The sequence below is a fragment of the Haliotis rubra genome, unplaced genomic scaffold, assembly GCF_003918875.1.
Source record: "Haliotis rubra isolate DU_JTF1 unplaced genomic scaffold, ASM391887v1 Scf975, whole genome shotgun sequence".
Taxonomy (NCBI): domain Eukaryota; kingdom Metazoa; phylum Mollusca; class Gastropoda; order Lepetellida; family Haliotidae; genus Haliotis; species Haliotis rubra.
In genome coordinates, this window is record NW_025767718.1 from 108,751 (window position 1) to 134,296 (window position 25,546).

Consider the following 25,546-nt stretch of genomic DNA (forward strand, 5'->3'; position numbering starts at 1 on the left):
GTCTTGTATAGTTCAAATGTTTTAGATTTTTGTTACTAGTTTTATATCTATATCTGTGATAATCTAGTTATTTTACTGTCCTTCGTCGGCAGAATTTTATAATTTCACTTAAATTGTTAACTTGCTTTAGTCACGATATGGCTGAAATATTGCCGATGTGACTTAAAATCTTAACTCACTCACTCCCTTCCGAACCGGAAGATATCCCAGTGCCCCACCGGCAGCACATGTTAGAGTTGTTCAAACACATGCAGAACCGATCTCGCAATTCGTCCGAACTATTGGGATACCCTCCAGAAGAAGTGGCATTTCAGAGAACGGTTTGGTACCTTGCACATGCCCGCCAAAACATGACCTTGTGGCGCGACCTTGACCTGATGAACCTGGTGAGTTGTTTCTGATTTTCGTCCCAAATATGAAAATCGGTATGAGTCTTGATTGCAAAGGCTTCAGCATATGTGAATAACACAATGTGAACTCAGTTTTTCTGTGGCCATTTTGTACTGGTAACATGAGCGTATAAAAAATACTCAAATGCACACCCTTGATATCCGGAATGATGCAAATGTATTTAAACCATGAAAAGATTTTAAAATTTAAACTTTACGAATGTTCCCCAACCTTAGAAAATATTCAGATTTCGAACCCTAGTAAACTTAGAAAAGTAAATTACATCACCTATTACAATCAAAAGAATTGATTGAGTTTAGTTTTACGACGCTTTTAGCAGTTTCCCAGCAATATCACGGATGAGGACACAAGAAATGGGCTTCACATGTTGTACCCATTTGGGGATTCGAACCACTAGGCTAACCCACCGCCCCCAATCAAAAGGAATGTATTGGAAATACTGTGTGATTAAGCATTTCAGAGGTAAATGAGAGGTGTGTATATTTGTCGGTAGGATACCAAGAACCGTTCTGGGCAGTGTGTAATATCTATCATAATGTATTAATAATTGTCAGTGTAAAATAAATCAAGAAACACCAAGTCGTAATATTTCACATTGTAAACACTAAACATTGCACACCACAATAACATGTCACCTACAACCTTCCATTAGGACGTCATGTTATTATCCATCTGCTGTAAGGGTTTTACAGCATGTCAGTGCAGTGCAAGCAGTTGTAGCGTGAAGTGACACAAATATAAACACTATTGACACTTATCAAAACGAATCTGGGAAAATTGCACTGTTAAAGTGCTATATAATATACTGTTTCTGTGTAGGTCAATAAAGTAATGCATACTTATTTTATATAATATTGTATTATTATGGTGGGCAAAATATTAATATCGTGGGCAAAATTCCTCTGCTGTGAAGACTGTGGGGACAGAGCTCCTAGGGGGCAAAGTTCCGAGCACCTATCAAATCATATCTCCTTCTAACATGAGCTGAATTGTTGTTGATCTGTCAATAAATAGAAATTTGTATGATTGTCCAACAGTATCTTCGACATATTTGGTATTGGTGATATTGTTGTAAAGCATGGAGCTGAAATTATGTAACATTTTGCTGATCTAAATACAAAGTACCAACTTTTTTTTCTTGTAATTGTATATCATTGTGCCAACCAAAGGTAAATATGAACTTCAAATGATAATGCTGAATTAGACAAATTTTAGCCAAATTGCTTTTAATTTGTAAAGTTAAGCTCATATTGTTATCATCACTTTGTATTAAATTTGACCTTAGACCTTACCAAAATATGTTTGCGATGAGCGTATATGTACTGCCATTGTCCTGAAGTTTAAATCATGATCTAAGTATTCCAAAACTACTATTCCGATGAACATCGGTCAATGTAAACCAGAGGTATTAACATAGACCATCAAGTTATCGGTTAAAATATTACCATAACTGAAATCACATGTTAAACAGCGCCTGCACGGTAGTCACGCACGGTGGCTGATGAAATCCAGCTTCACATCATACCTAAATCATTCCTGATTGTGAAAAATCACATCCCATTCGGTCGCCAGAACTGCACCACATTTTCACCAATTTGGGGGGTCTGTCTTCTAAACCAATATGTCAAACCCAGGATTTTAACATACTTGATTAACGGTTCTAACATGTTCATCAAATACGTGGTTCTCGAGAGAATAAAAAGGTATCCGTTGTAGTTTGAGATAAATATTAACGCACTTGCCTATTATCTCGCATTACATGAAGACAAACATTTGGATGAAGATATCTTTTCACTATGAATTCCTAGGTTAGGCTTATTCCAGAAGGTTGAACAGTGTTGAAGCCATATGGTATTATCACTCCTTTTATATAATAGTGTGCTGCAAATATATATTTGTGGAAATTCTGCTCATTATGAAATACAATAATTATTGTTTCTTTTTCACAATTATTCTTTGATTCATTTTATCACACTAATTTTTAGGTTTCAGTAGATGCTTTCAACAGAAGATGGAAATCAACACGTAATAGTTTTCGATGGTTGTTTGTGACGGTGCATCTACTGTCCATAGTTTACATACTATCTGATTTTTAACACCTCAATTTTTAAAATAAACACAAACAAACATACAAAAAGGGTGAATTCGTCAATGAAAAGAAAACAATGGTTATAGCTGGTGTCAAGACCTTCGAGCAAACGTTAGATATGGAATCTGCATCAAACGAACCATTGCTTGCGAATTTGCCTATAAGTAAATAATTGAAAATATGTAACAGTGACAGTGAATGAGCTTGGTTGACGCCGCTCTGTTCCACAGGATGTACCCCAGCCTGTGTTAGAGTTCAACAGCCCGTGCTGGTGGGAGGAAAACGTCCGAAAAAATCATTGCCCTTGGACCAGGAACCTCAGCAGTGCACCCCTGGTAGAGATTGTCAAATGGAGGGGGCGAGGGGAGAAGAGGATGCTGCGTTGTCTCCCGTACTTCTATATCATAGGACAAGGCAAGAGTGGGACCACCGACCTGTTAAACAGACTGACAAAACACCCCAAGGTTGCCCCTCATCCAGTGAAAGAGTCCCAGTGGTTGTGCCGAACACGACTAAGTAGGTTTAACCATGAAATGAGAGGATATGAACCAGAACGTAAAGACCGAGCATTAGCAGGGCAATATCGGCGTGCGTGCGTGCATGCGTGCTGGCTTGCGTGAGTGAGTGAGTTTGTGTTATACTACTACTTCACCTGCATTGCAGTCAATCGTGATTTCGAATGTTATCGCTGATGCGGACCACTAGGCTACATCTATAAAAGAACATAGTGTTTCACTTGCTGTACTGGTGGTATTTGATCATGGGTTCGAGATCCATATTGTCTTATTGTGTTAGAAATATTATTCACACTAATATCCAACTTATCTTTTATTGTGTTTGAAGTATTATGAACACCCAAACCCAGATTGTTTACAATTGTGTTCGAAGTGTTATCAACACTGAGATCAACATTGTATTTTATTGTGTTTGGAATGTCGTTTACAGTTAGATCCAGATAGTCTTCTAGTGTGTTGTTATTAACAGTTAGATCCAGATCGTCTTCTAGTGTGTTATGTCATTAACAGTTAGATCCAGATCGTCTTCTAGTGTGTTTGAAATGTCATTAACAGTTAGATCCAGATAGTCTTCTAGTGTGTTATGTCATTAACCGTTAGATCCAAATAGTCTTCTAGTGTGTTTGAAATGTCATTAACAGTTAGATCCAGATAGTCTTCTACTGTGTTATGTCATTAACAGTTAGATCCAGATAGTCTTCTATTGTGTTATGTCATTAACAGTTAGATCCAGATAGTCTTCTAGTGTGTTATGTCATTAACAGTTAGATCCAGATAGTCTTCTACTGTGTTATGTCATTAACCGTTAGATCCAAATAGTCTTTTAGTGTGTTTGAAATGTCATTAACAGTTAGATCCAGATAGTTTTCTACTGTGTTATGTCATTAACAGTTAGATCCAGATAGTCTTCTAGTGTGTTATGTCATTAACAGTTAGATCCAGATAGTCTTCTAGTGTGTTATGTCATTAACAGTTAGATCCAGATAGTCTTCTAGTGTGTTATGTCATTAACAGTTAGATCCAGATAGTCTTCTACTGTGTTATGTCATTAACCGTTAGATCCAGATAGTCTTCTAGTGTGTTGTTATTAACAGTTAGATCCAGATCGTCTTCTAGTGTGTTATGTCATTAACAGTAAGATCCAGATAGTCTTCGAGTGTGTTTGAAATATCATTAACAGTTAGATCCAGATAGTCTTCTATTGTGTTATGTCATTAACAGTTAGATCCAGATAGTCTTCTAGTGTGTTTCAAATGTCATTAACAGTTAGATCCAGATAGTCTTCTACTGTGTTATGTCATTAACAGTTAGATCCAGATAGTCTTCTACTGTGTTATGTCATTAACCGTTAGATCCAGATAGTCTTCTAGTGTGTTATGTCATTAACAGTTAGATCCAGATAGTCTTCTAGTGTGTTATGTCATTAACAGTTAGATCCAGATAGTCTTCTAGTGTGTTTGAAATCTGCTTAACACTAAGATCAAGATTTTCTTTTATGGTGTTTTAAGTATTATCGACATCATTCCAAAGTCACAAACGTACAAATTACTTGTGTTGTTCCTCTCACACATGTCAGCCACGCGTTGATTTAAGCCAAACGCAATTTTAAAGAAATTAAAAGAAATTCATTCATTAATTCATGTTTAAGTGAAAACACCATGATAAAACTTTCATGAATGTTAGTGGTTTCAAACTTTCGCCAGTTTTTTCTTTGTGAAAAGCAATAATAAAAGTTACAAATATGCAGCACAAACAAAAAAATCCAATATTCTGTCATCAGTGTATCATCTCCTTCTCAGGGGAATCCTGCTCTTCCTTCGAGATATATTTGAATCTGCAGCAGATGGGCGCTAACTTCATACAGACTAAACACAGTCAGGATAGTATTAACGAATATATCACAGGTGAGAAAAACGCATGTCTTAATGCACTGTCACGAAACAAACGACAATTGACAATTAAAGGTATTAGTAGTAACATCCCAGATGCATTGCCGTGGGCTCGTAGGCCCAACAGTATGCAACACCGCTCGTCTGTCTATATACTTTGTGTTGCCCACACCCTTGACAACTCTCGTAATACCAGATGCATTGTTCATCACAGGTACACTGGTAGTCTGCACCTACTACTCTTGTATGGCAAACACCCGATGACAGCTATAGGTCCTGTTGATATACATAACAGCTCTCATTTTGATGGATAAACAGTGCAGACAAACCTCTCCTTTTGATGGATAAAGAGCGCAGATAAACCTCTCCTATTGATAGATAAGCAATGCAGACAAACCTCTCCTTTGGATGGATAAACAGTGCAGACAAATTTCTCCTTTTTGTGAATAAACACTCCAGACAAAGCGCCCATTTTGACTGATAATGAGTGCACATAAACCTTTCCTATTGATAGATACAGCTTGTTCAGCTTGACATGAGCTACTCTGCATATGCATGACCCGGGAGGTCAAATGGCACAAACGGCAGGTCGAGTTGTTCATTATTTAAATAGGGGAGCAGAGAATATTATTAATGTAGCTTCTCGCTGCCTAAAAGCCCGAATCCAAAACATTAAACCATTTGTATTTTAAAGAAGGTTAGGACATTGCTGACAATTTCTCGACACTGCACACAAAGCTCTCCTTTAGATAGATACATAGTGCAGACAAATCTCTCCTGTTGATAGGTACACGATGCAGACAAAGCTCTACTATTGATAGATAAACAGTGCAGCCCAAGCTCTACTGTTGATAGATACACACTGCAGACAAAGCTCTACTGTTGACAGATACAAGGTTCAGACAAAGGTCTCCTGTTGATAGGTACACGATGCAGACAAAGCTCTACTATTGATAGATAAACACTGCAGCCAAAGCTCTACTGTTGATAGATACACACTGCAGACAAAGCTCTACTGTTGATAGATACACACTGCAGCAAAAGCTCTACTGTTGGTAGATACCTGGTGCAGACAAAACTCTCCTGTTGATAGATACACAGTGCAGACAAAGCTCCACTGTTGATAGATACACAGTGCAGACACAGTCCTACTGTTGATAGATACACAGCGAAGACAAAGCTCTACTGCTGATAGATACATAATGCAGACATATCTCTCCTGTTGATAGATACACGGTGCAGACAAAGCTCTACTGTTGATAGATACACAGTGCACACAAAGCTCTCTTGTTGATAGATATACAGTGCAGACAAAGTCCTACTGTTGATAGATACACGGTGCAGACAAAGCTTTACTGTTGATAGATACACACTGCAGACAAAGCTCTACTGTTGATAGATACACACTGCAGACAAAGCTCTCCTGTTGATAGATACACACTGCAGCCAAAGCTCTACTGCTGGTAGATACCTGGTGCAGACAAAACTCTCCTGTTGATAGATACACAGTGCAGACAAAGCTTTACTGTTGATAGATACACAGTGCAGACAAAGTCCTACTGTTGATAGATACACGGTGCAAACAAAGCTTTACTGTTGATAGATACACAGCGCAGACAAAGCTCTACTGCTGATAGATACACGGTGCAGACATATCTCTGCTGTTGATAGATACACGGTGCAGACAAAGCTCTACTGTTGATAGATACACACTGCAGACAAAGTCCTACTGTTGATAGATACACGGTGCAGACAAAGCTTTACTGTTGATAGATACACGGTGCAGACAAAGGTCTACTGTTGATAGATACACGGTGCAGACAAAGCCTTACTGTTGATAGATACACAGTGCAGACAAAGCTTTACTGTTGATAGATACACACTCCAGACAAAGTCCTACTGTTGATAGATACACAGTGCAGACAAAGCTCTCCTGTTGATAGATACACAGCGCAGACAAAGCTGTACTGTTGATAGATACACAGTGCACACAAAGCTCTCCTTTTGACAGATACACACTGCAGACAAAGTCATACTGTTGATAGATACACGGTGCAGACAAAACTCTCTTGCTGATAGATACACAGTGCAGACAAAGTCCTACTGTTGATAGATACACAGTGCAGACAAAGCTTTACTGTTGATAGATACACGGTGCAGACAAAACTCTCTTGCTGAAAGATACACACTGCAGAAAATGTCCTATTTTTGATAGATACACGGTGCAGACAAAGCTCTCCTGTTGATAGATACACACTGCAGACAAAGCTCTACTGTTGATAGATACACAGTGCAGACAAAGCTCTCCTGTTGACAGATACACACTGCAGACTAAGTCCTACTGTTGATAGATACACAGTGCAGACAAAACTTTACTGTTGATAGATACACGGCGCAGACAAAGCTGTACTCTTGATAGCTACACGGTGCAGACAAAGCTGTCCCGTTGATAGATACACGGTGCATCCGTGAAGACCCATGCTTGCCACAAAAGGTGACTATGCTTGTCGTAAGAGGCGACTAACGGGATCGGGTGATCAGGCTCGCTGACTTGGTTGACACATGTCTTCGGTCCCAATTGCGCAGATCGATGCTCATGCTGTTGATCACTGGATTGTCTGGTCCAGACTCGATTATTTACAAACCGCTGCCATATAGCTGGAATTTTGCTGAGTGTGGCGTAAAACTAAACTCACTCACTCAGATACACTGTGCAGACAAAGCTCTAATGTTGATAGATACACGGCGCAGACAAAGCTCTACTGTTGATAGATATACGGCACAGAAAAAGCTCTACTGTTGATAGATACACACTGCAGACAAACCTCTCAAATTGACAGATAAACAATGCAGACCAGCCTCTCCTATTGATAGATATCGGTAGAGACCAACGTCTCCTATTGGTAGATACACAGTGCAACCAGACCTCTCCTATTTATAGATATAACGTGCGAAGCAATTTTCCAATTAGTTCTTTGAGTTGCATTTCAAAGCTGGTATGATGAACAGGGACTATTGTTATGAATAGACAACATCTTTATTGCAATGTGTGCGAAGTTCGGTGTATCAAGCATGTGATGATAACGGTATTAGCACCTCCGAAGAAAAGTCGCATCGTCCCTGTTCAGTTTTCCAATTGATGCATACACACTGTAGAACAGCTTTCCTGTTGATGCATACACACTGTAGAGCATCGGCACCCGTGAAGAGCCACCTCCTCGTGGTGGGTGCTGGGTAACGCTAAGCGCTCTTCGACCCCCCGTTGTGGACCCGGGGGTATATTTGGTCCACCAACCCGTTTGCCGTGGGTTGCGCCCCTGTGTCGGTGGAGGACGGGAGGCTGGTGGTTGAGGGCAATAGGATCCTGGAACCGTGTTCCTTTTGCCCAACACACCACTTCGCCCCTTACTTCACCTCGACGGGTGGTAGAACTGGCCCGGTTCTGTCAATCGGCTGGTCACGCCAAGCCCTGTGCATAGTTATTTTATTTCCACATTTTTATTATGGGCCTTTGACATTTTGATTTTCAATGTACAAATTATTTATATATGAAATTGCCTAGAGTCATATGTCAGAAGGCGGTGGCTCATGGGCCAAGGCACCCATGAAAGGCCACCTCCTCGTGGTGGGTGCTGGGTCACGCTAAGCGCCTTTCAACCCCCCGTTGTGGACCCGGGGGGATATTAGGTCCACCAACCCGTTTGCCGTGGGTTGCGCCCCTGTGTCGGTGGAGGACGGGATTCTGGTGGTTGAGGGCAATAGGATCCTGGAACCGTGTTCCTGTTGCCCAACACACCACTTCGACCCTTACTTCACCTAGACGGGTGGTAGAATGGGCCCGGTTCTACCAATCGGCTGGTCATGCCAAGCCCTGTGCATGAATTGTATGCATATCATTATTTGATTCTATAATATGTTTTGATTGGTCTTGGCCAACGTATTTACGTTGTCAAAATGAAATCTGCCTAGAGTCTCATGCCAGAAGGCGGTGGCTCATGGGCCAATTTGGTAATGTTGTCCTCCGAAATCTGCATGTTTCCAATTTCTTGTTTTGGGCGAACCAACCAAACATTTACTTTGGTAAACTAACGCAGCTTTTCGCGTCATATTTGCTGAAGTATACCATCCCTGTATCCCCGGTGTTTGCATGTTGGAGATCCGATGCTATTAAACACCGCTCTTTTTGGCACTCCATGGTGGGTGGGGAGCAGGGATGCTGAATCACATTACTTTCACTATGGCTCAACAAAACCCTGGTTCAAATAGATCCAAACGTAGACATGTAGAAACTGATGAAACTGGTCACAATGTAAATGTCTGTCCTGTACTTGATTCATGGGCTCGATTTGTTGTTATCGAGGCAGCAGATAAACAACCAATTAAACTTAATCCATTCGCGATTTCAAAAGCTGTTTCAGGAATTTGTGGCGAAGTGAAGAACGTGACACGTCTTCGAAGTGGATCACTGCTTATTGAGTGTTCAAGGAGACAACAATCTGAGAACTTGTTATCACTTAAAACATTTGCGAACATTGAGGTTGCTGTGTCTATGCACAAAACCTTGAATTCTTGCCGTGGCATTGTTCGCGACAGAGCACGTTGCCTGTCCGATATGTCTGAGGAGGAAATCGCAACTGAACTGAAAAACCAAGGTGTGACCACAGTCAAACGTTTTACTATGAAAACACGAGACGGTGACATAGTTCCGTCTAGTACGTATCTATTCACATTTTCATTGTCGGTCCTGCCGAAATCAATAAAAGCTGGTTATGTGAACATGGGAGTGGAGATGTATGTCCCCAATCCACTCCGATGTTTTAAGTGTCAGAGATTTGGACATGGCTCCAAATTTTGCAATAGATCTGCTGTGTGTCACCGCTGTGGAGACGGACACGAGAACACTGAATGCTCAGCTGAAATACAGTGTGCAAACTGTAAAGGTCAACATGTAGCTTCCTCACGGTTATGTCCTGTGTGGCAAAACCAGTCAAAAATACTAAAGTTAAAACACGAGAAAAACATTTCGTTTCAGGAAGCAAAGAAACTTGTAGAAAATCAGATTCAAATACTGCCTCTAAATAGATCATATTCTGCAGTTGTAGCCCATACCGCTTCTCCTTGCACATCTGTTTCTGTTCAGACTGATCTGTCATGGATCAACTCAAATCAGCCTATCAGGTTAACTTATGTCAGTGATTCCGACACGTCATCAACTCAAACTGTGAATCATTCTCAAATTGATGACGATGTACCTGATGCCCCCAGTATATCAGTCACAGCTGAACCAGTTGTACAACCTTTGACCAGAAATGAAAAGAAAAAAAATAGAAAACAGGCAAACAAAAAACCTTCATCTTCAGAGATAGTCGTCCATAACTCCTTTGAAGCTCTTGATATGGACATAACCCCTCCGTCACAGAGCGGTAGGAATCCGCCCTCACGACGAGACCGTTCACCGATTGAGCCACCATGAATCAATCGTCCAACATAATCAATGGAATTGTAGAGGATTTAGGAATAACTTTAACGATTTACAGATTTTAATACAGGATTTTACACCATCAGCGATGTGTCTACAAGAAACATATCTTCGAGACACAGACAAATGTGATATCAGAAAATACAATTTGTATAATCACTTTTCTCCTCCAGGTGCAAAAGTCACTGGCGGTTCCTCCATCTTGGTAAGACAGGATGTCCTACATATTGTTTACGCTTACTACCAACCTTCAGGCTGTTGCAGTTCGGCTAACATTTCACATTGCCTTAACACTCTGCTCTTTGTATATCCCACCCTCCTCGACTTTACAGCAGACAGATCTACAAGCTTTATATGATCAGCTGCCCAAACCTTGTGTCATCATGGGTGATTTAAACGGGCATAACCCTCTATGGGGAGGTACAAATATAAATAATAAAGGCAAAGTTATTGAAGATTTTGTTTCTGATAATAGTTTGTGTATTTGTAATGATGATTCAAGCACCTATTTACATCCTGCTACAGGAACTTATTCCACTCTTGATTTGTCACTCGCTGATTCAAATATTTACAACGAATTTGAATGGTCCGTTCATGATGACCTTTGTGGAAGTGATCACTTCCCAACTGTCCTACAAACTATAAAACCGGATGACGAACCATCTTTATCACGATGGAATTTTACGAAGGCAAATTGGTCTTTGTATGAAACATTGTGTATGGATAAATTAATACCGGACAATTTTAATAATGTATCAGATCCTATAGAGTTGTTTTCAGCTCTGTTGAATGAAATTGCTGACCAGTCAATTCCTAAGTCCTCTGCAACTCCTCATATTCGTAAGCCATGGTTTAACAATGACTGTAAACAAGCAAGGAAGTGTAGGAAGAAAGCAGAAAAGTATTTCCGCAGACATCCTACAGTTCATAACTTCAATAATGTTAAAATTACAAATGCCAAGGCGCGACGTGCTTATAAACAAAACAAGCGCCAGTCTTGGAGGAAATATGTCTCCAACATTAATTCGCGCACACCCATGTCCAAGGTATGGAATATGGTCCAGAGAATAAAAGGCAAAGGTTCCAAGTCTTCTGTTAAACATCTTAAAGACGGTGATAAATTGATAACTGGTAAGTGTGATATTGCTAATAAAATTGGTGAAACTCTTTCCAGAAATTCTTCATCATCAAATTATATCCTGACTTTCAGAAATATAAAAATCGCCAAGAAAAACAAAAATTAATTTTGATTCTAATAACGGTGAAGATTATAATGAAGTATTTTCATTACATGAACTACATACCGCTCTCGAGCAAGCTCATGATACTGCTGCTGGTGATGACAGCATTCATTACCAGTTACTAAAGCATCTGCCTCAATCATGTCTTTTGACACTTTTAGAAATATTTGACCATATTTGGACTTCGGGGAATTTTCCTCCTTCCTGGCACAATGCCATTGTAATCCCCATACCAAAGCCTGGTCGGGATCACACAGACCCCTCAAATTATCGCCCTATATCGTTAACCAGTTGCGTTTGTAAAACCATGGAACGCATTGTGAACAATAGATTAGTTTGGTATTTGGAAACCAACAATCTAATTACAGATATTCAATGTGGTTTCAGGAAAAACCGAAGTACTATTGACCATTTAGTACGATTAGAATCCTATGTTAAGAATGCCATTGTTAATAAGCAACACGTAGTATCAATTTTCTTTGATCTGGAGAAAGCTTATGATACTACTTGGAAGTACGGCATTTTGAAGGATTTACATGATTTCGGTTTGAGAGGTCGTTTACCTCGTTTTATCTCACACTTTTTAACAAACAGGCAATTTCAAGTCCGAGTGGGTTCAACCCTGTCTGACCATTACCATCAGGATCAGGGTGTCCCACAAGGCAGTATTTTGTCTGTCACGTTATTTAGTATTAAAATAAACAGCCTGTCAAAGGGTTTTAAATGATTCAATTGATGGATCACTTTTCGTGGATGATTTTAATGTTTCTTGTCGTGGTAAAAATATGCATACAATAGAGAGGCAACTACAACTATGTCTCAATAAAATTCATAAATGGTCAATTGAAAACGGTTTTAAATTTTCTAAATCCAAAACTAATTGTATACATTTTTGTAGAAAATATAAACCGCATAAAGACCGGAACTGTTTCTCAATGGCACTCCCATCAAAGTTGTAAAGGAGGCCAAGTTCTTGGGTTTAATTTTTGACTCTCATTTAACGTTTCTGCCGCATATTAAATCTCTTAAAACTAAATGCCTGAAGGCACTTGACTTGTTGAAAGTTGTTTCAAATTCTAAGTGGGGAGGGGATCAAGCCACTCTCCTACACCTATATCGATCATTGGTCCGCTCGAAACTTGATTATGGCTCCATCGTATATGGTGGAGCCTGCAAAACAACTTAAAACTATTAGATTCTGTCCATCACCAAGGTCTAAGACTTTGTCTTGGATCCTTTAGAACTTCTCCTGTTGACAGTCTCTACGTCGAGGCAGATGAACCATCTCTTACACAACGCCGTATAAAATTGTCCTTGCAGTATATAACAAAACTTTATTCTAACGAGTCTAACCCTGCATTTAACTGTGTTTTTCATCCTTTTTATGAGGATTTATACAACAAAAAACCTTCTCTTGTTCCACCTCTTGGTTTAAGAATTAAACCATTCATTTCTGATGCCGGCGTTGAGCTGGAAACTATAGCTCCTTCCGTCTTCTTTCTTCTCCTCCTTGGCAGTTGGTTAGACCACAAGTTGACCTAACATTAACAGCATTTAAAAAGCAGAAACTAATGAATTACAATATAAACAAGAATACAATCAATTAAAAGTAAATATAATACATATACACCCTTATTTACAGATGGGTCCAAGGATGGTGGCGCGGTGGCATGTGCCACTGTCATTGGATCAGAACCATCTCTTCTCGTTTACCAGATAACAGCTCTATTTTTTACAGCAGAAGCAAACGCCATATTAACAGCATTAAAATATATTAAAAACACCTAAATATCAACAATATATCATCTTTTCTGACTCTCTTTCTTGCCTTCAGGCTATTAAAATATTTCTTGTAAACATCCACTTTTATTAGAAATTATTGAATTATATAATGAGCTTGCTACTGGCCAATGCGACATCGTCTTTTGTTGGCTACCCAGCCATGTTGGCATTTCTGGGAATGCAATGGCCGATCTTGCTGCTAAGGCAGCACTTCACAAATCTGTGACACCACTTCTTATTCCATACTCTGATTACAAAGCCAGCATTAGAACCTACATCCGTGATCTGATGCAAAAAAAAAGTGGGACACCCAGGTAGGTATCAATAAATTACATGAAATAAAACCCTATATCGGTTACACTTACTTGGGTTGTCAGTCCAGATTTGAAGAGGTCATCATGCGACGATGTCGTATTGGCCACACTAGATACACTCATGGGTGCCTATTGCAGGGTGAGGATCCTCCGTTTTGTATCCCTTGTGATGAGAGAACCACGGTCAAGCATGTCCTGCTTGACTGTGTTGAATTCTCCATCATAAGGGGTAGATATTTTAATGTCAAAACAATAAAGGACCTTTTTAGTAATGTTAACTATCATTTAATCATTGATTTTTTAAAGGAGATAGATCTGTTAAATGAATTATGATATATGTTTTGTAGATAGATAAGGTTTTATAATTGGTAGTTTAGATTATCAACTTAGATTGTTAGTGGCTGTACCCTCAAAGGGGGGTTGAAGTATTGTAAAATTATTGTCCTCCTGAGGGGGTACGTAAGTCCCAACACATTTAGAGTAAATTTAGGCTTACCACGTTTTTAATCGTAGAATATGTGTGCTTTTAATTTATGGCTAGATTTCTCTTCTGTCGCCAATGGCTGAAGGGATGGTGTAAATCCAACTAGGATCCATGTAGGTAGCAAAAGTAATGTAAGTCCCCATGGATCCTAGTATGGTGATCTACCTTCAGTTATTGGCGATCTATAGTCCGTTTTTATATTGTATTGTCATTTCAAATTAACATATTTTAGTTTAATTGCTGGTTTTACAAACATATCTGTGATATTCTAGTTGTTTTACTGCCCTTCGTTGGCAGGTTTTTTATATTATACACATATTCCATTTCAATCTCAAATGTTCTCGTCACGATATGGCTGAAATATTGCCGATGTGACGTTAAATAATAACTCACTCACTCACTCAGCTTATGATGATGTTTCTCTTCCACAAAATTCTAATTCTTGGGCACGATTTATTGTTGTTGAATCTAACAATGGTCTTCTGTTAAAGATCAACCCGTTTGCAATTTCCAAAGCAATCGAAGGTATTTGTGGTGAGGTGATAAATGTTTCACGTCTCCGAGGCAGCTCCCTCTTAATTGAGTGTGCACGGAGGCAGCAAGCTATCAACCTTTTGAAATGTTCCACATTTGCAAACACTGAAGTTTCAGTTTCTGTGCACAGAACTTTAAATTCTAGTCGAGGGATCATCCGCGACAGAGCCCGTTGTCTAGCGGAAATGACTGAGGATGAAATCTTAAAAGAACTTTCTGGACAATATGTTACCTCAGTGAAACGCTTCATGAGAAGAGATGGAGACGTATCTATTCCAACAAATATATATTTGTTCACATTTTCACTGACTGCTATCCCGAAATCCATTAAAGCTGGCTATTTCAATATCGGAGTGGATGTATATGTACCCAATCCGCTCCGGTGTTACAACTGTCAGAAATTTGGACATGGTTCGAAATTCTGCAATCGACCTTCTGCGTGCCCTCGGTGTGGAGGTAATCATGAAGGCACTGGTTGTAGAGCAGAACTGAAGTGCGTGAATTGTAAGGGTGAACATGACGCTGCTTCTAAATCTTGTCCTTTGTGGATACTTGAAAAGGACGTTTTGACAGTGAAATGTCAAAACAACATTTCCTTTCAAGAAGCTAAAAAAGTTGTCGCGAGCCGTTCACCTCCCTCAACGCAAACTTATGCTGCAGCTGTCTCTCACTCTCACACGCCTTCCACTAAATCTGTAGAATGTCAAACTGACTTGACATGGGCAAAATCCGAACACCCTCAGCATGTTTCTAAATCATCGAACAGTCAGGCAACTTCTACTGACAGTCTACAACGTGACATCCCTCCAACATCTCAGTCCATTCCAGCTCCTGAACCATCAGCTATAGAAAAATCATCAACTGAACTGTCCAAAAAACCAAAGAAGACACAAAACAAGAAAATTACAACGAAGATTGCCACTCCTGTTGAAACATCTGTGAAAATTTCTTTGAGCCATTAGAGATGGATGTTACTCCATCTACCCAACATAACACTTCTTTACGTTCACGTGAAAGGACTCCCATCGAACCACCATGAACTAGTCCAATCTACTTCAGTGGAATTGCAGAGGACTAAGGCATAATTTTAATGAATTGCAATTATTAACTCAAGATATAAATCCATCAGCTATATGCTTACAAGAAACATATCTCAAAAACACAGATAAATTTGATTTGAGGCAATACATTTCATTTCTTTCATTTTCCCCTCCTGGTGATAAGGCTACTGGAGGCGCTTCTATTTTGGTGCGACAGGGCATCATTCATAGTCCTGTTCCCCTAAATACAAATCTGCAAGCTGTGGCAGTTCGGCTCACCTTGCATATTACATTTACACTTTGCTCCTTATATCTTCCTCTTTCTTTGGGTCTTCATCAGAGTGAGCTTCAAAAGCTATACGACCAGCTCCCAAAACCATGTATCATCATGGGTGATCTAAATGGGCACAATCCTTTATGGGGAAGTCCATACATTAATCAAAAAGGAAAAGTGATCGAGGATTTTATATCTAATAATGACCTGTGCATCTTTAATGATGCCTCAGAAACTTACCTACATCCTGCTTCAGGTACGTATTCGTCACTAGACCTGTCTCTTGCAGATTCAAATTTGTTGAATGAATTCACATGGTCAGTCCACGATGACCTCTGTGGAAGTGACCACTTTCCAACTATTTTGAAACCTGTGTCCCCATCTGACGTTCCTCCGTCATCACGATGGAATTTTAAAAAAAGCTGATTGGCTTTTATATGAAACGCTTTGCACTAGCAAATTGAAACCTGAACTTTTCATGGGCACTCTTGATCCCATAAAATGTTTCTCTGATGAACTAAATATAATTGCTGATGAATGTATTCCTAAGTCCTCTGCTGTTGCTCATATACGAAAACCATGGTTTGATGACAACTGCAAACAAGCAAGGAAGGCACGGAAAAAAGCTGAACACTGTTTCCGTCGCCATCCTATGGTCCATAATCTCAATAAATTTAAGATCTTAAATGCCAAAGCTAGGCGTACCTTTAAGCAAAGTAAACGTCAATCTTGGCGAAATTATGTATCAAACATTAATTCACGTACGCCCATGTCCAAGGTATGGAATATGGTACAAAAAATCAAAGGTAAAGGCTCTAAAACTGGCATCCACCACCTTAAAAATGGAAATGAATTATTAACAGATACTTCAGATATTGCAAATAAACTAGGTGAAACTTTGGCTAAGCAGTCTTCCTCCTCTAACTATGTACCTAAATTTCAAAAATATCAACAGCAACAAGAAAAGAAACCTATTCATTTCAACACGGATAATGGGGAAGACTATAATGAATTATTTTCTCTTCATGAGCTTCATAAAGCTCTTGACCAAGCTCACGATACTGCTGCAGGAGCTGATAACATACATTATCAACTCCTGAAGCACTTACCAGAATCCTGTTTAGATACACTCTTACATATCTTTGGTAGTATTTGGACGTCTGGTGAATTTCCTTCTTCATGGCATGATGCAATAATTGTTCCAATCCCAAAACCTGGACGTGATCATACCGATCCTTCTAATTTTCGACCAATTCCACTGACTAGCTGCGTTTGCAAAACCATGGAACGCATGATCAATAATCGATTAGTTTGGTACTTGGAAACCAACAACCTAATAACTGATATACAGTGTGGTTTCCGTAAAAACAGAAGTACAATTGATCATTTAGTGCGTTTGGAATCTTTTGTAAAAAATGCCATAATTAATAAACAACATGCAGTGTCGATCTTTTTCGATCTAGAAAAAGCATACGATACTACGTGGAAACATGGTATCTTAAGAGATTTACATGATTTTGGATTACGGGGCCGTTTGCCTCAATTTATATCCAACTTTTTACATGACAGACAATTTCAAGTCCACGTGGGTTCTACCCTGTCTGACCATTATAATCAGGACCAGGGTGTCCCTCAAGGCAGTATTTTGTCTGTCACACTGTTTAGCATTAAGATAAACAGTTTATCAAAGGTTTTAAATGATTCAATAGATGGATCACCTTTTGTGGATGATTTTAATATTTCTTGTCGTGGTAAAAATATGCATACTATTGAACGGCAATTGCAGTTGTGTTTAAACAAGATAGATAAATGGTGTCTCGAAAATGGCTATAAATTGTCTAAATCCATAACTAATTGTATACATTTCTGCCGTAAATACAAACCGCATAAAGACCCAGAACTATCTCTAAATGGCACACCCATCAAAGTTGTGAAGGAGGCCAAGTTCTTGGGTATTGTTTTTGACTCACACTTAACGTTTCTACCACATATTAAATCCCTAAAAACTAAATGCATGAAGGCACTCGATTTATTGAAAGTCGTTTCTAATTCAAAGTGGGGAGGGGACCAAACTACCCTCCTACACCTATATAGATCACTGGTCCGCTCGAAGCTTGATTATGGCTCCATCGTATATGGTGGAGCCTGCAAAAGCAACCTTAAACTACTTGATTCTGTTCACCACCAAGGGTTCCAAGACTTTGTCTTGGATCATTTAGAACTTCTCCAGTTGATAGTCTCTATGTTGAGGCAGATGAGCCATCTCTTTCCCAACGACGTATTGAATTATCTTTACAATATATTACAAAACTATATTCTAATGAGTCTAACCCTGCATTTAACTGTGTCTTCAATCCTCTTTATGAGGATTTTTATAACAAAAAGCCTTCTCTTGTTCCGCCTCTTGGGCACAGAATTAAACCATTCCTTTCTACTGCCGGCATTGAGCTGGAGAATATATCTCCTTCTCGTCTTCTTTCTTCTCCTCCTTGGCAATTGGTGAGGCCAGACGTTGACATAACATTAACCACATTTAAAAAATCCGAAACTAATGATTTACAGTATAAACAAGAATTTAGTCAATTAAGAAATAAATGTAATAGATATAAATCCTTATTTACAGATGGATCCAAGGATGGTGGCGCGGTGGCTTGTGCCACTGTCATTGGGTCCAAAACAATATCTTCCAGATTACCCAATGACAGTTCAATTTCACAACAGAAGCAAACGCAATACTAACAGCTCTTAAATATATTAATAAACACCGTAAATATAAACAATATATCATCTTTTCAGATTCTCTTTCGTGTCTTCAGGCTATTAATAATCTTTCTTGCAAACATCCACTTTTATTAGAAATTATTGAATTGTATAATGAACTTACTACTGGCCAATGCGATATCGTCTTTTGTTGGTTACCCAGCCACGTTGGCATTTCTGGGAACACAATTGCTGATATTGCTGCTAAGGCTGCACTCAACACATCTGTGACACCACTTCTGATCCCATACTCTGATTACAAAGCTGCTATAAGATCTTATATCCGTGATCTGATGCAAAAGAAGTGGGACACCCAAGTAGGTATCAATAAATTACATGCAATAAAACCCTATATCGGTTACACTTACTTGGGTTGTCAGTCCAGATTTGAAGAGGTCATTATGCGACGATGTCGTATTGGCCACACACGATATACTCATGAGTACCTATTAAAAGGTGAGGATCCTCCGTTTTGTATCCCTTGTGATGAAAGAATCACGGTCAAGCATGTCCTGCTTGACTGTGTTGAATATTCCATCACAAGGGATATTCACTTCAACGTAAAACTATGAAGGATCTTTTTAGTCATATAAGTTCTCATTTAATTATTGCCTTTTTTAAAAAATTAGACTTGCTAACTGATTTGTAAATAGATATATATTTTATTATTGGTAGTTTAAATTAGTAACTGATATTGTTAGTGGCTGTACCCTCAAAGGGGGTTGAAGTAGCGTAAAATTATTGTCCTCCTGAGAGGGTACGTAAGTCCCAAAACATTTAGTCAATTTAAGTGTACCGGGTTTTTAATCGTAGAATATGTGTACTTTTTATTTATGGCTAGGTTTCTCTTCTGTCGCCAATGGCTGAAGGGATGGTGTAAATCCAGCTGGGGTCCATGCAGGAAGCAAATGTACTGTAAGTCCCCATGGTCCCTAGTACATTACATTGGTTACACCTACTTGGGTTGCCAGTCCAGATTTGAAGAGGTCATCATACGACGATGTCGTATTGGCCAAACAAGATATACGCATGACTACCTATTAAAAGGTGAAGATCCTCCGTTTTGTATCCCTTGTGATGAACGAATCACGGTCAAGCATGTCTTGCTTGACTGTGTTGAGTACTCCATCACAAGGGATATCTATTTCAAATCCCGATCTTTGATGGATCTTCCTCATTTAATTATTGCTCTTTTAAAAGAATTAAATTTGTTAACAGATTTGTAAATAGCTAAATATTTTATGATTGGAAGTTTGAATTAGTAACACAGATTGTTAGTGGCTGTATCCTCGAGGGGGGTTAAAGTACTGTAAAATTATTGTCCTCCTGAGAGGGTACGTAAGTCCCAAAACATTCAAAGTAAATTTCAACTTTCCGTTTTTTAATCGTAGAATATGTGTAATTTTAATGTATGGCTAGATATATCTCAATTGCTAACAGCTGAGGGGATGATGTAAATCCAGCTAGGGCCCATGTAGGAAGCAAATGTACTGTAAGTCCCCATGGTCCGTAGTATGGTGATCAACCTTCAGTTGTTAGCGATCTATAGCCCATTTTTATATTGTGTTGTCCCCTATAGTTAAAATGTTTTAGATTCAATTACTAGTTTTACATATATATCTGTGATACTCTAGTTGCTTTACTGTCCTTTGTCGGCAGGTTTTATAATCTCTATATATATTCTGTTTCAATGTCAAGTGTTCTCGTCACGATATGGCTGAAATATTGCCGATGTGACGTTAAATAATAACTCACTCACTCACTCACTCACTGTAGAGCATCTTTCCTGTTGATGGATACACACTGTAGAGCAGCTTTCATGTTCAAATATACACACTGTAGAACAGCTTTACAATATCTTTCCTATTGATATATAGACATTGAAGCAACTTTACTATTTACACACACACACACACACACACACACACACACACTGTTGAGTGAGTGACTTTAGCCGTACGCCGCTTGTTAGCAATGCTCCCACAATATCACTTCGGGGGACACCAGAAATGTGACTGTGACACGTTGTGACCAGCGAAGGCTTTAACCACTAGGCTACCCCACCGCCCACACACAGCAGAAAAACGGTGGCAAAATAGATCAGTAGAGCGAACTATTTCTATAACAAGTAAAACAGCAGTCATATACTGTATCCTTTAATCACTATTTAACACTCACTTGTAACAGAAACTACTGCTGCAAAAGGAATAAACTGACATAATGATCTAATGTGATGTGTTTTTTGTAGGCGATGCAGCACCAGATTATTTCTCCTATAACGACTTCTGGGATATGTTGCCGGGCAACGAAGGCTGTAAGAGCAGCTTTCCTGTTGATGTATACACACTGTAGGACAACTTTCCTATTGATGTATACACACTGTAGAACAACTTTCATGTTCAAATATACACACTGTAGAACAGCTTTACAATATCTTTCCTATTGATATATAGACATTGAAGAAAATCTTGCCTATGATAAATACAATGTAGAACATCTTTCCTATTGATATAAACACACAGTTGAGCAACTTTACTATTTACACACACACACACACACACACACACACACACACACACACACTGTTGAGTGAGTGACTTTAGCCGTACGCCGCTTGTTAGCAATGCTCCCGCAATATCACTTCGGGGGACACCAGAAATGTGACTGTGACACATTGTGACCAGCGAAGGCTTTAACCACTAGGTAACCCCACCGCCCACACACAGCAGGAAAACGGTGGCAAAATAGATCAGTAGAACGAACTATTTCCATAACAAGTAAAACAACAGTCATATACTGTATCCTTTAATCACTATTTAACACTCACTTGTAACAGAAACTACTTCTGCAAAAGGAATAAACTGACATAATGATCTAATGTGATGTGTTTTTTGTAGGCGATGCAGCACCAGATTATTTCTCCTATAACGACTTCTGGGATATGTTGCCGGGCAACGAAGGCTGTACCGAGCCATGCGTGACCAATGCTGATATCATTCACCATCTCAACCCGCGGGCGAAGATCATCCTGTCACTGAGGAACCCCACAGACAGGTAGAGCTTGGTCAAACATACACACATAGTAGACGGGTGAGGAATCCTTCAAGCACGCCCAGGCAGGCAGTAGGTGCACTCACGCATACACACATACGAACACGCGTATTTACGCACACGTACGAAGATGACACGTCAGACACAGTAGAGTCTCCTGCAGTCCAGTAAAATGGTGTACATGCAGTCTAGAGACGTCACGGACCTTCCAGACACAAACTAGTGAGGTCCATGTAATGTGTGGGAGTTACCGTCACTTTGGCGCCACGCTTGCTTGGTACAACGGCAAAAAACATCTAAAACAACCCGTTGACAAACGTAGGACAATGTTATATAATGAGAGACACAACAGTGTATAATAATGACATGTAATGACGCACATTGAGATAGTACTGCATAATGAGAGACAATAATGCCCAATGAGAAACAACGATACGTAATGTGAGATAATGACATATCGTCAAATGACGAAACAATATATATAATGAGATACAATGATATATAATGAGAGACAATGATATCTGATGAGAGACAATGATATATAATGAGATGCAATGATATATAACGAGAGACATATATATAATGAGATACAATGATATATAATGAGAGACAATGACATACAATGAGAGACAATGATATATGATGAGACAAGTATATAACCCGTGAGACAATGATATATAGTGAGAGACAATGCTATGTAATGAGATACAATATATATAATGAGAGACAATATATATAACGAGAGACAATCATATATAATGAGAGACAATATATATAACGAGAGACAATGACATATAATGAGAGACAATATATATAATGAGATACAATGATATATAATGAGAGACAATGATATATAATGAGAAAGAATGATATATAATGAGAGACAATTATATATAATGATATATAATGAGAGACAATGATATATAATGAGATACAATGATACATAATGAGATACAATGATATATAATGAGACAAGTATATAACCCGAGAGAAAACGACATATAGTGAGAGACATTGATATATAAGGAGATTCAATGATATGTAATGAGACAATTATACTACCCGAGAGACAATAATAGTATAATGAAAAACAACGATGTACAGCGATAGATAAGTATATATATAATGAGAAACGGTGATATGTAATGAGAATCAATGATGTGCAACGGGAGACAATGCTATGAACTGAGAGACAATGATATATAATGAGAGACAATGATATATAATGAGAAACAATGATATATAAGGAGAAACAATGATATATAATGATATATAATGGGAGATAATGAGAGACAATGATATATAATGATAGAATGATATATAATGGGAGAGAATGATATATAATGAGAGACAATTATATATAACGAGAGATAATGATATGTAATGAGAGAATGCTATATAATGAGATACAATGATATATAATGAGAGACAATGCTATATAATGAGAGACAATGATATATAATGAGAGACAATGAGGTACAATGTGGGGAAAGTGATACATAGCTGCAGAAACAAAAGACACTGAGTATAATGTGAGTAAAGGAGAGTGACTTTTCTTCAGACTCTTCTCCTTCTACGTTTCCAAGTCCGCTGAACTGGGAAGAGTGGTGTCACAACAACTCTTCCATGACCTGGTTATCATAGAGATCGACTCATTCAACGACTGTCTGCAGTGGCAGTCCCTCCGTGGATGTTGCTACAACTACACCATCGCTGATTCCCTTACAGAAGAGGTTCGTTATCAGGGTGTTTTCATTCTTCCAGTATTTGACCCCAGTACCCTGCCGTGATATACACTGCCACGCCCAGCCATGAGAGCTAGAAAAAGAGAGCAAGAAAGAAAAGAAAAAAACAGAGAAATTGAGAGAGAGAGAGAAAGAAATAGAGAGAATTTGAGAGTCATACGCATGTATACAAAAAGAGAGAGAACACACGTCCAGAGAAGATAAGCCGGCCCACAGTTTCCAACGAGAGCTAGAAGATACTTATGAATTGGCGGTTAAGAAAGTTGATTGAGGCCATCTGGATCCACCGCGCCAAACCTGAAATTAACATGAATCAGGGTGTTTCCTACCGAATGCTTGGTGCATAGAATGATAGGCTTTCAATGTTCATGTTTCCCCAAGTTTCCCTTAATCACTGTACATGCTTTGATGTGTGTTTTCATATGTTTGTTCTCCCATCATTGTTTTCATAAGTGGCCTCGTATCAATCTTAGCATGTATATCGAGCTATTTCGTTGTATAAACACGCTTTACATCCATTGCACAAACGTACTGCTTTATCTTTTGAACTCTATACATCTCAATCAAAACCTATCAAAACACATCACTCGATCTCTGTACATCTCAATCTGTAATACTATCTCACTGGCGTCCTGTACATACTATATATTTTGCTCGTAATCATATTCTGTCATTCACCTGATGGAGGGGCAAGAAGTAGCCCAGAAACGTCGTGTTGTAAATAGTAAAGAAGTTGTAAATCCATACCATACGTTGTGATGTTGCCAATTATTATAATATGTTTCAACAGATTGATCTACGGAGAGGAATCTACCACGTGTTCCTGTTGGACTGGATGAAATTGTTCCCCAGAAAACAGATCTACGTTCAAACGTTCGAGGACTACATGTTCGATAAAACAAAACATCTGGTAGACATCTTCAAGTTTCTGGGTTTGAGTGAGTTCGTTGTTTTTCAGTTTCGCAGGTACTGCATATAGATCATACGTTTCATCATAAGAGCGGACCTTGAGAGCTCAAATGTGGCTACGCTTCAGATGTCGACAACGTAAGGTGGTGGGAAAAGAAAGATCACTCCTCGTGTAAATGCTCCAACCTACAAAAACCAAAATTTAACGCAATCACTAAAAGTATAACCATTGAGATACAACAATCTCTTTCTGAAAGAAAATGGCAACGAATTCCATTGTCTGGTGGGCTTGAACTTATGTGATGCTATTACGTCATGGGTTTGATGAGTCGTCGCCTGATTTGTATGACACATTTGATAGTATTCCCTATTAAAAACGTCTCTTTCACCATCTTCACTACTTTAGTTACCATACTGGTGTTTACAAGCTAGATATATAATTGTGACAAGCTAGATCGTTATGATGCAACTACCCGCACCGTAGTACTTCACATTTGCTTAACAGCGGTATTAGTGAGTGAGTTTAGTTTTACGACGCTTTTAACAATATTCCAACAATATCACGCTTCACACACTGTACCCATGTGGGGAATCGAACCCAGGTCTTCCGCGTGATGAACGAACTCTTTAACCACTAGGTTACCCCATCGCCCCAGACAGCGGTATTATAATTTGTATCGCATCATCATATAATAAACGTACGTTCCTTTAAATATCTTGACATAAGCAACACGGCAAGTTATCCGTCCCACAGCGCTGCGGAGACTGAACCAAGCTCTGCAGCAGGGCTTATTTCAATCTCAACCACTACACGTTATAAATGTTTATTTCTAGATTCTCTGCTCAGCATCACCGGTCCAAAAGCAGCCAATCAGATGCAGACCCCCCCGGACAGCTGGTGACATGATGACAGATACACGTTATATTCTGGACAGGTTCTATGGACCACATAACGAGAAACTGGCAACAATAATGGAGAAGGACTATTGGTAGTGTGATGTAGAAAGGAATGCCCAAGTAACTCTCCAT

The 25,546-nt window shown here is 39.0% G+C and overlaps 1 protein-coding gene across 1 annotated transcript; it reads left to right on the forward strand.

Annotated features, from left to right (window-relative positions):
• Positions 1-227: 227 nt before the first annotated feature.
• LOC124265369 (carbohydrate sulfotransferase 15-like) lies at positions 228-25,419 on the forward strand. The gene is made up of 8 exons (XM_046700142.1): positions 228-386; positions 2,731-3,016; positions 4,815-4,919; positions 21,061-21,126; positions 21,710-21,866; positions 23,425-23,596; positions 24,399-24,546; positions 25,352-25,419. The coding sequence occupies exons 1-8, from the start codon at positions 228-230 to the stop codon at positions 25,417-25,419; spliced, it is 1,161 nt and encodes a 386-aa protein (XP_046556098.1).
• Positions 25,420-25,546: the final 127 nt, after the last annotated feature.

Excerpts from the sequence above, each read along its gene's own strand:
- LOC124265369 (XM_046700142.1), top strand. The coding sequence starts at position 228 with ATGTTAGAGTTGTTCAAACACATGCAGAACCGATCTCGCAATTCGTCC. Across the intron at positions 387-2,730 it reads ACCTTGACCTGATGAACCTG|GATGTACCCCAGCCTGTGTT; the intron begins GTGAGTTGTTTC and ends TCTGTTCCACAG. Across the intron at positions 24,547-25,351 it reads CTTCAAGTTTCTGGGTTTGA|ATTCTCTGCTCAGCATCACC; the intron begins GTGAGTTCGTTG and ends GTTTATTTCTAG.